Below are 14,847 nucleotides of genomic sequence, written 5' to 3'. Positions count from 1 at the left end.
CCCAGTAGGGGGCGTGAGGGAGGCATCAGATCAATGATTCTCACCATCATTGATGTTTCTATCTCTCTCTCCCTCTCCCTTACTCTCTGAAATCAATAAAAATATATTTTTTTAAAAATCTCCCCAAATTTCATGAAAAACACCTGCACATCAATCCGAGAAACTCAACAAGCCCCACGTAGGATAAGAGTAAAGAGACTCACACCCAGACACATGGCACAACTACTGAAAATCACTGAGAAAGAGAAGCTCTTGAAAGGAACTGGAGGGGAGCCTGGCCAGCATGGCTCAGCGGTTGAGCGTCGACCTATGAAGCAGGAGGTCACAGTTCGATTCCCGGTCGGGGCACATGCCTGGGTTGTGGGCTCGATCCCCAGTGTGGGGCGTGCAGGAGGCAGCCGATCAGTGATTCTCCCTCATCATTGATGTTTCTATCTCTCTTTCTCCCTCTCTCTTCCTCTCTGAAATCAATTTAAAAAAAAATTTTTAAAGAAAGTAACTGGAGGGGGAAAGACATTACACACAACCGAGTAAGAGTAAGAATGGGCGCTAACAGCTCAGGAGACACAACAGAGACCAGAAGAGAATGAACGAACAGAGCGAAAGTGCTGCTTTAACCTCTGCGGCTGTTATCTGTGCCGCCACCAACCTCCGCTCCTCCCAGGTGCTCTCCCATCGGAAATGAGAGCGCTAACTGCCGCACGCTACGTCTGAAAGGCGATGCAATATGTAAACCCCTCAGGATTGTAAAACACTATCCAAATGGCTAAGTATTATTATTGCACATATATAGGTACAAACCCACATAGGTTTGTTTCACAAGAAGAGAATCGTGGCAAGACAACACCAGCCTTATTTGGTCTTGAAATAGAAGCTACTGATGCCCAATTTAGCCCGTCAGCGAGGATGGGACCTGTCTTCCAATAGGAGGGGTGACAGCTTGTGAGGAGAAAATTCCGCATAAAAGATTAAGTAAGATCCCACTCAATAATTAAGAACAACTCTTTATAGTATAGCTACATTATTCAAAATGCTAAAAATGCCCAAAATATCACACGCAGTCGTAAGAAAAAAATGCATTATTCATGCCACCACTTACTTCCAAATGGGTCTGTCATTAAGAGTTGACTTGATTTTAGAACTTAGTGTTTAAACAGCCTCCGCCCCTTAAAATTATCCAAGATTAGTAAAGTTTTAAAAAGTGGCCATCTATTCAGCTTGCACTGTGAATGCATCCTTGATTGGCGAGACCTGGTTTTGTGTGTGACTGGCTGGATTTGTAACCGCCTCATATGGCCACGATATAGGATTGTCTTAGCTATGGCAAGCCGATCTGCATAGAAATGTAACCAAAGGTAGTTTGGAAGAAATTCTCTGTCCACTGAAGTTAAGTGTAAAATAGCTGCTGTTAAACATGATAATCATTGGAATCACCTAGAAAGCTTTTTCAAAATATAGATTCCTGGCTCCATCACAACATTACGCTTCCAATAGGCCCGGAACCCAGCAACCTGTATTTTGAAGAATTTCCTCAAGTAACTCTGATATCAGCCAGGTCTGGTCTGAAATAGACAGCAGACAGGTATCACACACACATATCATTCATATTCTTTTTCTTTTTCTCACCAGCGTCTGAAAAGAAAGAGCTCATTCAAATGAGAAATTCCCTTTTTGCTTCTCACAATTTAAACTAGAATTTGGCACGGGCAGTCTCAACACAGATTTTAGAACCACAAAATGCCGGGCTACCTGGAACATCTCATTAATTCCTTCTCCGGTTTGTGCTGAAGTTTCAAAGTACAGGAACCCTCTGCTTTCGGCCCAAAGACGCCCTTCACTTTCATCCACACAGCGGTGCTTGGTGCAGTCAATCTGAAACAGCAACGTGAGGGCCAGAGACGGCCGAGTGAGGTCTGTCAGTCCTTTATAGGCAAATGCTATTCTCAATGAAGCCCGGTGCTCGCACAGCAAATGCAGGACCCAAGGGGACAAGACGACGAGTAATGTTGGATGGGGCTGATTTTCTGTGGCAAAGCAAGGGCCTGGAGAACCTGCCGCGCCGAGGGGGGCGGGTCTGCTTTCACGCCTTTCCCCAGACCACTCTGCACCTCCCACTGCCCTCCTCCCGTCAGATCAGAGTGTGACGATTAGCATCCGCCGCTCCTGCTGTCACCGTATCATTCCCCAAGTACCCACCGGACACAAAAATGGATCAAAGCCTGACACCCAGCTGTTGGTTTGTTGTTGTTCTTGTGTTAGGGGCCTATGTTTTAAAAAGTTGTTGATTCCTATATTACCGAAAAAGGAACTTTCCTTTTTATGTTCCCCCAAACTCAGAGCGCCGCTCCTCCATAATAAATCTAGAAAGCTGAGCGGACCATTTCCAAAGCGGTTACCTTGTTGGCACACACCACGAAGACAACGTTTTCCATGTTCCCGTGAGGTCCAAGGTCTTGCTTCATTTCCGCCAGCCACGTGTCAAGGGCATCAAAGGAGTCTTTTTGCCCAACATCATAGACCAGCATCACACCCTGTGTGTCCTTGTAAAACTCGTTACGAACCTTCACATAAAAGAACAGATGCACAAAATCTGAAATAGCAAGTTGGAGGGGTTTTGTGGTTTTATAAGAAAAGGTACAAACCCACGTAGGTCTGTTTCAAAAGAAGAGAACCATTAACTTTGCAAAGTATGTATGCTCTTTTGTGTGGTCACAGCATTTGCTGTTGTATCTCAGTATCTGCTGGCCTTCACTTCAGGGGACGTTTTACAAAATCAAAGTAACATGATTAACAAAATCGTCGGTGCAGAAGGGCTTGGAATGGAAACAGCAGCCTCTGCCCTACCTTCCTCACCTCCAGTTCCACTCCCCAGAGGCGATCAGTCATTAAGTGCTGTTAGCAGGCCTTAAAATAACACAATGACGTCAAGTTCTGCTCAGGAAGAACATGGAAGCTGAGTGAACAATTAAGAAGAACTTCAGGCAAAAATGACACAGATATTAGCAACAGGTACAGCCATTAGACACCCATCCCGCAGCCGGCTTTCCCGGGGGGCGGGCAGGTCTCTGCGCCTGGAGCTGAGCAGCAGCCTCAGACTGCACACTGAGCCACAGAGGACGGGACCTCGGCTCTGGAGCCGGGCACACCTGGTTCACGCTCCCTCTGAGCCTCTCGGGGTCTCAGTTTCCTCATCTGCAAAACGGGACACTCCTCACTGCCCAGGGCTTTTACGACGAGGAAACGAGTGATGAAGGCAAAGCACCACCAAGGGCATGAGCCTCCCTTCCTCCCTCCAGGAGGGACAGATGCGCTTTTCCCTGTTCTTCCTGTGAGTACAAGGAAGACGCCGGGGCAGCACATAGGAAACAGACAGAACAAGTCTCGGGAAGGTGGAGAGAAGGCAGACAAGCCTGGGAGCTGGGGAACGGACAACGGTGAGTTCCCTGGGCTCTCTTTGCCTCACACATGCAAGACAGGGAGCTGGGGTCCACCTGGAAACGCCACAGGGTGGAGACAGACAGACACCCCCAGAGCCTGCTCCCTTTAGACAGAAGACCAGGAAAGGGGAAGCCTCACAAGACAAAGACACTAGACAATAACCACTCACTCCCGCCAGACACCTCAAAAAATTCTGCCTCTCCACCCCACCCACTCAGGCAAAGGCTGAGTAGAGACTTCAGAAAAATAAATGACTGAGAAACACAATAACCAAAATGAAAAAGCTTAGAAATTGAGCTCCACAACAAACGGAGGGGACAGTGAAAAGACTCAGAGAACTAGAAGGCAGACAATAACATTGGGCACAATAGAGAGAGAAAGAAACAAGCAAACAAACAGAACAGCGCCTCAGGGACCGTGGGACGACAAGACGAGAGTCCCGAGAGGAGAAATAGGGGGGGACTGAAAACTCTCAAAGAAATAATGGCTAAAACGCCTCAGATGTGGCAAGAGACATACACCTACAGATTCAAGAAGCTGAGGACACCCCAAACAGAAAAAGCAAAGGCCTCCAGGCCAACTCACCACAATCCAACCCCTAAAACTAAAGACCAGGGGAAAATCAGGAGAGCAGCCGAGAAAAGTGAGACCTCCCCTCTGGGGAAAAAACATCTCAAATGACAGCAGATTTCTCATCAGGAATCGAGACCAGAGGACTTTCCAAGGGCTGGAAGGAATGCCAACCCAGGCCGGGCCGGTGTGGCTGAGCGGACCTGATCACTCGCACCCTGCCAGGAACGCACTCACGTTCTGGGCTCAGGCATGCAGTGAAAAGAGCAGTCCTTCCACAGTGAAAATGTCTTACACAGCTACACACACTTATTTTTACACATGATTCGAATATGGGTTGTTTCAGGTAATTCAGGATCTTTGGCTAAACCACTGACAATACTGGATACAGGTTTTCTCAAAAAGGCTTTCTTACCTCGTAGAAGAAGGGGTGTCCAGCCATATCAAAGATGTTCACTTTGATCTCTCTGTCTCTGACTTGTACCCTGGAATGTTCACATGAAAAAAAAATCCCAAAGGTCATGGTTTCTGCATTCACATTAATATTATTTGTCACTTAGAAATATCTGTCACTTACACGTTTTAAAGGCGTGTGTGTATGAACCTTCAAAGAGCTTCTCCGTGCCTCTTCCGATCCCGCATCATCTCTGCAACAGGAGCCGCACCTGGGCAGGCAGCCTGCCTCCTGCTCCTAACACCCTGAGCCCGCCTGGCACTCACCTCCAACTGCCCTCACTCACCTCCGCCCGTCCGCCCCCTTCACTCACCAAGGGCGGCTCGTGCTGTGGGACTAAGGGAAACTGACAAGTAGAGCGAGATGAAGGAGAACAAAATATTTTGTTTCCCTTAGTAAGACATCTTAATTACTACTGGTTATACTCGGTTACGATGCAGAACTGTAACAAATTATATTATTAACAATATCTGTTTAATTTTCTTGTTAGCTGCATTTGAGCAATAGCAATAGTCAATTTTCTCTCAGAAATTTGAAAATAGAGAACAGAACAAAAAGGGAAATAACAACCATTAAAATTAGAATTAACTACTGTTAACATTATAGCATTTTTGCTTCAAGTCTTTTTTTAAAAAAAGAAAAATCACTACTGGAAAATGAATGAATAAAACGTGATAAATAATTCGAACACCAAAGGCAAATACAAAGGTGAAAGCTTAAAAGTAAACCCAAATCATATCACCCAGAAAAAACCATCACTAACATAGATGAAAATCACCACAGACCTCTTTCTATGCATAGATAAGACTAATAGACATTTTAATAAATATGGGTTTATACTATTTTGAAATAAAAAGTATAAGTTTTACTTTTTATTGAATTTAACAAAAAACAAAAAGACAAAAAACTGAACTGGGAGGAATTGAGCTTTCAATGTAAATGTGTCCTCACCACAGAAATATTATTTCCCAAAAGGTTCCACTAAGGTTAAAGAATAGAGATTATAACAATAAATTAACCAAAGAGCATCTTTTTTAAGCATTTCAGTCTTAGCATTGGTACGACTTCCTCGGGGGGGGGCGGGGGGGGGGGGACCAGGACATCGGCACCTGCTCCCTTGTTCCCCGCTGTCTCCTGGTGTGTTTATCACTATTCTCTGTCCAAAGGATAACATCTACGTTCAGTTCTGAAGCCCTCCTTCCTACAGCTGTTTTCTAGTATTTGTCCATTTAAGTCCAACTAACCACCACTCATCATCTTGCCGTGATTCCCTCTGCTGAGCTCTCTACCAGGTCTCACCAAACGTAAGAAGCACATCTGGACATCAGAATCCATCTAACAAAAGAGAACGTGCGAACAGCAGACAAAACGAAACAAGAGTGTGGGAGCACCTACAAAGGCCTGGCACAGTAATTTAAACTAGAAAAGTTCACCTTAGGAGATAGCATGTGAGAAGGGTGGCACTGAAGGACACCGCCAGGAAGTAGCACAGTGCTCGCACACTGACACTCCAAGGAGGTCAATTTCCTTTCGAAGCCAGAGAAACTGCCTTAAGAAAATGGCAATTCGCCACCTCAGGGGGGTGCTGCCCTAGCTGCGGCCTGAAGACCCGCCATCCTGACGGGGGAGGGGGGGCTGTGAGAACGCAGACCCGGGAATCAGAATCCCAGCCTAGGAATCTGCATGTTGACAAACTCTACAAGCAATTCTTCAGAATACTGCAATTTGAGGTTCACCATATCGAAAACAGGACAGGTAGAATGGCCAAGGAGTGCCCCTCCACCCCTTCTCCCCATGTATCTGGTAGTGCCAATGTTCTCAGTGATTCCACGGCTGCCTGAGTTAGGGAAAGGCGTCTGTCCTACCTGACAACCAAAACCTTCCCTGGGATTTTTACACTTGGAATGTTAGTTTCGCTCTCTCGCTGGAAGTAAAATTTACAGGGTGAGGCTGAGAGCTGCTGGCAGCTGTGTGGAGAAAGCCAAAAGGGGGAGAGAGGGAGAGAGATAAAGAGAGAGAAGAAGAGAGAGGGAGAAGGAGAAAGGGGGAGAGGGGGGTAGAGAGAGGTAGAGAGAGAAGGAGAGAGAGGGAAATGATTTGGCTATATTTGGTTCCAGTCATCTCTGAGGCCCAGCTACATCTGTGTAATTGGATTCTGTGAATTGACATCCTTTTTATTTTTTGTTGCTGGAGTTGATCTGAGTTGGGTTTCTGTCAATTATATCCTCCTGACTCACCAGGGATAACCACCTTCTCCAAAAAAATTTCAGCCAGAAACAGAAGAGTCTGTTGAATAAACCAACATTCTGTGGCGTAATATGGCGATTCTCATTTCTTAGATGAATCAAATAGATACTTACATGATTCAAAATAAAACTGCCTTCAACAGGATCCTCCCCCACACATCACTGGTGAAATCCTGTCCCCTGAACTATAGATACCGCCCCCCCCGCCCCCCCGCTTTATCTACCTTTCTGAATGTTGTTAATATTCTAATCTTGCAAACTTCCTATTCGGATATATCCATCTTACCTAACAATAAATATTTATTGAGCATCTCCTACATACAAGCACTGAGCCAGGCACTGGGAGATAATTTACACTAATTGCCCCTTATTCACAGGCTTACAATCTAGCGGGAGACATTAAACATATACAAATCATAATAATAACACAAAGTAATTTAGGGTAAGTACCATAAACAGCAGAGAATTTTAGTATTTCTGTCATTTGCAACCAAAACGAGTCCTGACTGACGAAGCAGGTGTTCAGAAGGCCTATGGGCACAGGAGTATTTCACACCTGGCAGGGACGGGCAGGTGGAGAGAGGAGGGGAAGGGCCGTTTCAGGTGCAGAGTGAACGCTGGCACCTGATAGGACAGCATGATGGCAGTTCAGTGTGGATGGAGAGCGAAGGTGTAAAGCAATGTAATAAGAGAGACGGGGGAAGGGGGTGTAGAAGGGAAATTGGGGCCAGAATAGCAAGTGCCTGAGATTCCACCTTCAGGGAGTGCTGTCTACCTCAATTCTACTCTTCGGCAGTATAATTTCCTATAATGTCATGCTTCCTCCCCAACTCAATCCACTCTCGATTCATCTCCAAATAAACCCTCAATTATTCCCAATTTCACTCTTCCTGGGTCATTTCTCTCAAGTCCAATAGGCTCTGAAGATTACAAATCAATCAAGTTCTCTGATAGAAAATGTTCCACATAATATTTAGACTTCTCAGAGAGGATATTTCAAAATGCTCTAAACACATCTGCTAATAGGACCTCCTTCTACAGCAGGGGTCCTCAAACTACGGCCCACGGGCCACATGCAAATACAAATATTGCATTTGTTCCCGTTTTGTTTTTTTACTTCAAAATAAGATATGTGCAGTGTGCATAGGAATTTGTTCATAGTTTTTTTTTAAACTATAGTCCGGCCCTCCAACGGTCTGAGGGACAGTGAACTGGCCCCTGTTTAAAAAGTTTGAGGACCTCTGTTCTATAGAAACAAGTTTCCTGAAAAGTGACGCCTGCCAGTTCTGCTCTACGCCAACCTGCTCCACAGGCAGACCTATGCCCATGGCGAGGCCTGCGAATAGGACGCGCTCAGTGAGGAGTGCGTGACGGCTGCTGCTGACTGGTGTGAGCTCCACGCATCTGTGAGGTCTCACTCCTATTCTTCCCCAATTTATCTCAGACTCTCTATTTCCAGACAGCGTTTTAGAAAGGTTCTGAATTTCTATGTAAGTTACAACATACTCACTTTGTGACTCCATAGTCAATTCCAATTGTTGCAAGGTATTTCGACACAAATCTTTTCTCACAGTATCGCTTTATAATACAGCTCTAAAAAGGTGAAAATACATGCTTTTAGTAAATAGCTTCCATGAACATATACAAAATAAACACATTTCTTCACATGGTTGGTGTCTTCATTCCTCACTATGAGAAAGCATTTTTTAAAGGCAAAAGTATAAAATAACTGAAACAAATGCTAAAAGTCAAGATTTTCAAGAAAAATTATTTTGTAATTCTCCCCTTAATATCGAATATGGGTATGCATTTAGTTTAGTTCTCAATCCTTGTGCTCTTTTCTTTGAAGATATCTTCTCCTTTCTTTTTATTTATTTATTTATTTTAATTTCAGAGAGGAAGAGAGAAATAGAAACATCAGTGATGACAGAAAATCACTGCTTGGCTGCCTTCTGCACAGCCCACAGTGGGGATTGAGCCCGCAACCCGGGCCTGTGCCCTGACCAGGAATCGAACTATGGCTTCCTGGTTCACAGGTTGACACTCAACCACCGAGCCAAGCCAGCGAGGCAAGACCTCCTCCACTTTCAGCAATAACAGCAAAATGCCTAAGGCTAGCCTGGACTCCCTCCCAAGACTAGATCCCCATCTCCAATATCTGCTAGCCTAGTTTCTACTCACATGTCCTGGTGTTACCTCAAATTCAACATGTCTGAAAATAAACTAATCTTATATGTAAAATAGCACATCCTGCTGACAATCTACTTCTGTTGATATTGCTACCATTTTCCGAATCACAGAGGATCAAAAGGTTAAAGTTGTGTTTGATTCTGAGCCTTTCTAAATCTCCTTCTCTCTTCATTCCAAGAGCCATCGATCCCACTCTGGTTTAGGTCATCGTGTACTAGACAACCGTAGGAACTTCTTCATTCGTCTTTTTCTGGCTCCTTTTCCTCCCAACTTTAGCCAACCCTGCACACCACTAACATTATTTCAGCTCAGAAATCTTCAGTGGCTTCTCATTGCCAAGACCTCAAAATCCAAATTCCTTTGTCTGTTTTTCAAGGTCCTCTGTAATCTGACCCTAATCTGTCTTCTCCAGTGGTTCTCAACCTGTGGGTCGCAAACAATGAAAATACATCCTGCATGTCAGATATTTACATTATGATTCATAACAGTAGCAAAATTACAGTTATGAAGTAGCCATGAAAATAATTTTATGGTTGGGTGACCCCCAATTTCATTTACAAACTGAACACAATTAAAAGCATAGTGATTAATCACAAAAACAATATGTAATTATCTATGTGTTTTCCGATGGTCTTAGGCAACCCTTGTGAAAGGGTCGTTCGACCCCCAAAGGGGTTGCGACCCACAGGTTGAGAACCGCTGCTCTAAACCCTTCTATATAAACTCTCCATTTCAGCAAAACTCCCAGGACCTGACTTCCTGGCCTTTGTCATTACTCTTCCTTCTACTTGGAATAAACTTTCCCTTGTCTTTTCAAATCTTAGTTATCCTTAAAGGTCCAGCTCAAACTCAGCACTCAGGTTATAAGAGGTCTTGTCTGCATCTGAACTCCCCTAGCACTTTACATACACACTATCACATACACACACAAACCTATGCACTGCCATTAGTCATACACTCCCTTGTATTGTTAATTACCTTTTCACATGTGTATATTTACTTTATCTCTTCAGCTAAACCATAAACTATGTGAGGGCATGCACCAGTATTTTACTTCTTTATATCTTCTGCAGAATTAGATCAGTGCCAATGAAAAGCCAATTTAAAATGACTTGTATATTAATAATAATCCTTAGCACTTATAAAACTTATAATTTACTTGAAGTGCTAATAATGGAGTTTGTCCTTTCTTGATGAACCTCAATCTAAATTAAATAGGACAGTTACTATAAAAAGGACTTAATAAACTCACCCTAGTAAGAGAGGAATTGCAAGAGTGCCCTCTCGTGGACATTCTGAGAACAGCACCCTAGTAAGGAATTAGGTGCAATAGTGCCCTCTTGTGGACTTTCGGAGAACAGCACCCTAGTAAGGAATTAAGTGCAATAGTGCCCTCTTGTGGACATTCTGAGAACAGCACCCTAGTAAGGCATTAGTAAAACCCTAGTGAGGGTCCTCTTTTTAAAAAATTAATATATCTTTATTGATTTCAGAGAGGAAGGGAGAGGGAGATAGGAGCACGGATTCCGGGCACGGAAACTCCTTTTTCTTATTTTATCTCTAGAATCTCTAAAAAACAATGCTGAGTAATAAAGGAAAATAGTAAGTATCCTTTTTGTACCTATCTTTAATGGAAGTTGCCTTAACATTTTACCATTTGGTATGTTTTCTGGTGATTGATAATAAATATTGTTTTATCATAAAGTGTTCATTAGACGTGACTAGTTACATCAAATATCTTTACAGTACTGGAAATATTTTCTCCAGTAATCAGTTGACATAACAAATTATGGAGTTGACATCTTGATATTGAGCCATGTTTGCATTCATATAATAAACCCCTACTAACAGTGAATTATTTTTTTATTGTTGAATTCTGTTGATATTTAAAAATTATGCATCTCTATGTCTATGTAAAATTGGTATATAATTTTAAAAAATATATATTTTATTGATCTTTTTACAGAGAGGAAGGGAGAGGGATAGAGAATTAGAAACATCAATGAGAGAGAAACATCGACCAGCTGCCTCCTGCACACCCCCTACTGGGGATATGCCTGCAACCAAGGTACATGCCCTTGACCGGAATCAAACCTGTGACCCTTCAGTCCGCAGGGCGACGCTCTATCCACTGAGCCAAACCGGTTAGGGCAGTATATAATTTTTTATACTATATCAATTTTTGCTACTTAAGTTTCCATGACTCATATAATAAATTTGAGTCCTATTCATATTTTTCTTTGCCTTGGAATAACTAAAGAAACTGAAATTGTGTTATTTAAAGCTTAAGTAAGGCTTATTCATGAGCCTGATATCTTTTTAAATGGAAAATCTCTTTATGTTATTGATTTCAATTTTTAAAATATATTTTTATTGGTTTCAGAGAGGAAGGGAGAGGAAGATAGAGACAGAAACATCAATGAGGAGAGAAAATCATTGATCGGCTACCTCCTGCATGCTCTACACTGGGGATTGAGCCCGAAACCCAGCATGTGCCCCGACTGGGAGTCAAACTGTGACCTTGTGGTTCATAGGTCAATGTTCAACCACTGAGCCACGCCACCTGGGCAATGACAAATCTCTTAAATTCTTTTTAATTTCTTCTGGAGTAACTGGTCAGTTGGACTCTCTACTTCTTTTTGAGTCAATTTTGGTAATTTATATTTTGCTAGGAAATCCCCCATTTCCTTTACATTTTCAAATGTGTTCCCATAGAATTGTAGGTAGTATTCTCTAATCATTATTTTAATCTCTTCCAGTATGTGACTATCTCCTTTTCAAAACAAATCTTGTAATTTTTTGCTTTCTCTATTTTTTCTTAAACAGATTTTAGGCACTTTGTTATTAGTCATTCCAGAAAATTCCCTCTCTCTTTTGGTTTATGTTGTGTTCTTTTCCTAATGTATCAATAAATAAATTCCTTTAGCTTTTTAAAATTGAGATATACCATACCATAAAATTCACATTTTAAAGTGTACACTTCCATGGTTTTTAGTATACTCACAAAGTTGAGCAACCATTAAATTCCTTTAGTTTTTATCTCTCTTCTGTAGAAATAAAATAATGCATTTTCCTTTGATGACAGCTTTAATTTTGAAGGTTATGGTATAGAGTCTATTCATTTTTTTATTGCTTTATAGTTATTTTGTTATTTGTTCTGATTTGCTTTTTGATTCAAGGATTATTTACTAGAGCATTCCTTATGTTTAACTTATAGTTATTTATTTGTCTATCTTTCTACATTTTCCAAATTCTTTAAAATGAGTATGTACTACTTTTATAATTAAGGGGGAAAATGTGTTCATTTAAATCCTTTATTCACTTAAAATTTATTTTTGAGAAAGGAATGCAATAGGAATCTACTCCCAAATAGTAGGTACTTATTCCAATAGTACTTATTAAATGGTCTCTATGTTCCCATGATTTCATTACATTTGTTATAAACTGAATTTCCTCATCTGTTTGGGTTTATTTCTGGACTCCATTCTGTTCCACTAATGTCTCTATATTTCCTTTCCAGTATCAATAGGAAATCTTGGTAACTTTAAAAGGTGTTTTAATATCTAGTAGTGTTAGTCTCCTCTCATTTCTTTTTTCACAATTTTCTTGGTTATTTTCATGTTTCATTTTTCAGAAGGACTTTAGTACCTTTTATTATGTTCTGAAGGAAAATCTTACTGGAAATACAATTGGAATTGAATGATATCTATGTATTAATTTAAAGAATTAACATTTCTACAATACTGAGTGATCCTAATTAAGAAGAAATATCTTTTCATTTGGCTAGGTAATTTTATGTCCCTCTGCAGAATCTACACTAATAAAAGAGAAAAATGGTAATTGGCGTACGGCGATACTGTTTTCATTGGCTAATCAGGGCTATATGCAAATTAACTGCCAACTAAGATTGACAGTTAACTGCCAACAAGATGGCGGCTAATTTGCATATGTAGGCACAATGCAGGGAGGCGAAAGGGAAAGCAGGAAGAAGCCCCCTGCCACTGACAGTGATCGGAAACCCAGGGGGGAGCTAAGAGTAGGGCCGCCTTTGCCCTGCCCCCCAGCCATGATCGGAGAATCAGGAGCCTTTGCTGCCCTGGCCAGTGATAGCAGGAAGTAGGGGTGGAGCCAGCGATGGGAGCTGGGCACGGTCGAAGCTGGCAGTCCCGGGAGCTAGGGGTCCCTTGCCTGGGCCTAAAGCGAAGCCCATGATCGCGGCGCCCCCCGCTGCCACTGCAGGTCCCCGCTGCCTGGGCCGGACGCCTAGGCCAGAGGCGTTAGGCCTGGGCAGGGGCGGAGCCTGCAACCGCGGGGAGCTGGGGGTGCCCTGCCCAGGCCTGACACCTCTGCCGGAGGCCTCAGGCCTGGTCAAGGGGCCGATCCGGTGATTGGTGATCGGAGGGTGATGAGGGTCAACTCCTCTGGCCGAGGCATCAGGCCTGGGTGGGGGGTGGAGCCGGGGATTGGGGGGATATGATGGTCCCCTTGCCCAGGCCTGAAGCCTGGGTCAGAGGCGTCAGGCTTGGGCGGGGGGTGGAGCAAGCGATCAGAGGGAGATGGGGGTCCCCTGCCCAGGCATGATTCCTGGGCCAGAGGCCTCAGGCCTGGGCGGGGGCCAGAGCCAGTGATCGGGGGGAGATGGGGGTTCCCTGTCCAAGCCTGACACCTCTGGAGGAGGCGTCAGGCCTGGGCAAGGGGCCGATCAGGCGATCGGAGGGTGATGGGGGTCAACGCCTGAGGGCTCCCAGTATGTGAGAGGGGGCAGGCTGGGCTGAGGGACACTCCCCTCCCCCACCACCGCCCACACCCAGTGCACGAATTTCGTGCACCGGGCCCCTAGTATGAAATATTTCTTCATACAGGTCCTACCTAGTTCTTCTCAATTTTGTTTTGTTTTTTTATTGTAAATTAAAATAGTTTTCAGTTACATATTCCAAACATTTATAATTTTATATAGTAAAGCTATTAATTTTTGTATATTAGTTTTTCCTTATTGAATTTTCTTATTGTTTCTAATAGCTGTTTCTAATAGCTTTTCAGTTAATTCTCTTTGGGTTTCTAGATAAACAATCATATCATTAGCGGATAATGATAATATTGCCTTCTTTCCAGTACTTCATGTATTCTTTCTTTCTCTTACCTAATTGCACTGGCTAATAAATGAATGTAGTGACACTGGGAATTTTGGGCTATTTCTAATGTTGCACCATTTAGACATAGTAAAATTACAAAAGTGATGCATGCTCACTTTGCCAATTTAGTACATAACCTTCAAAAGGCACTTTATTATTTTCTTTTCAATGCCTGGCACATAGCTGATGTTCAGTAAATGTTGACTTTCAGTGAATGCTATGTTAGTACTTACATTTACACACAGATACATAAATAGTAAAATGCTGCTAAATAGAAAGGAAAGACACTGAAAAACACTGAATGAGCATTACTGGTATGTGCAAGGCACAGGCTTAAGCATCTCGTGAACAGTTCTTTTAGCTGGGACATCCTGCTCCCAGCTGATTCAGACAGCGCGCCATCATGGTGAGAGCTCTGCGGTGGGCGTGTGAGGCCCTGGGTTCTAATCCTGCCTCTGTCACTAATGTGACGGCTCTGAGAGCTTCTCACTAAGCAGCTTCCACTCACCCAGAAGGAGAGACAATTTGGGCGAAGAGGAGGCAGTCTTAGGACTCATTTGGGGAAAGACCTGGGTTGCCTCTCGCCCTCCATCTCCCCCTACCCCCCCCCCCCCGCCCCCCGCCCCAAACAATGGGAGGGCGTTTGGCTGATACCCAGGAGACGGAGAAAAGAAAAAGGCAGTGGAACTAAGGCTTCCTTGAGAGAACTGATGTGGCGACACCACCAAAAACCAAACAAACCTGCAAAAAAAAAAAAAAAAAAAAAAAAGAGGCAACAGGCTCCTGGAGACCCCTGCAGCTCCCCGTGAAACATGTC

The 14,847-nt window shown here is 43.2% G+C and overlaps 1 protein-coding gene across 2 annotated transcripts in view; it reads right to left on the bottom strand.

Annotated features, from left to right (window-relative positions):
- The window catches only part of DNAJC27 (DnaJ heat shock protein family (Hsp40) member C27), a 31,562-nt gene that overhangs the window by 16,027 nt on the left and 688 nt on the right, over positions 1-14,847 (bottom strand). For both annotated transcript variants that reach the window (XM_081101287.1, XM_081101286.1), the window contains exons 2-5: positions 8,219-8,301; positions 4,424-4,493; positions 2,397-2,561; positions 1,750-1,872 (exon numbers count right to left, since the gene is read on the bottom strand). In XM_081101287.1, the coding sequence (XP_080957413.1) occupies positions 1,750-1,872; positions 2,397-2,561; positions 4,424-4,493; positions 8,219-8,301 (441 nt within the window). The remainder of the gene's footprint in view (positions 1-1,749; positions 1,873-2,396; positions 2,562-4,423; positions 4,494-8,218; positions 8,302-14,847) is intronic.

The sequence above is a fragment of the Myotis nattereri genome, assembly GCF_964212035.1.
Source record: "Myotis nattereri genome assembly, chromosome: 10".
In the NCBI taxonomy this organism is placed as follows: domain Eukaryota; kingdom Metazoa; phylum Chordata; class Mammalia; order Chiroptera; family Vespertilionidae; genus Myotis; species Myotis nattereri.
The sequence above is the reverse complement of the archived record's forward strand: the minus strand, read 5'-3'. Positions and strand labels throughout refer to the sequence as shown.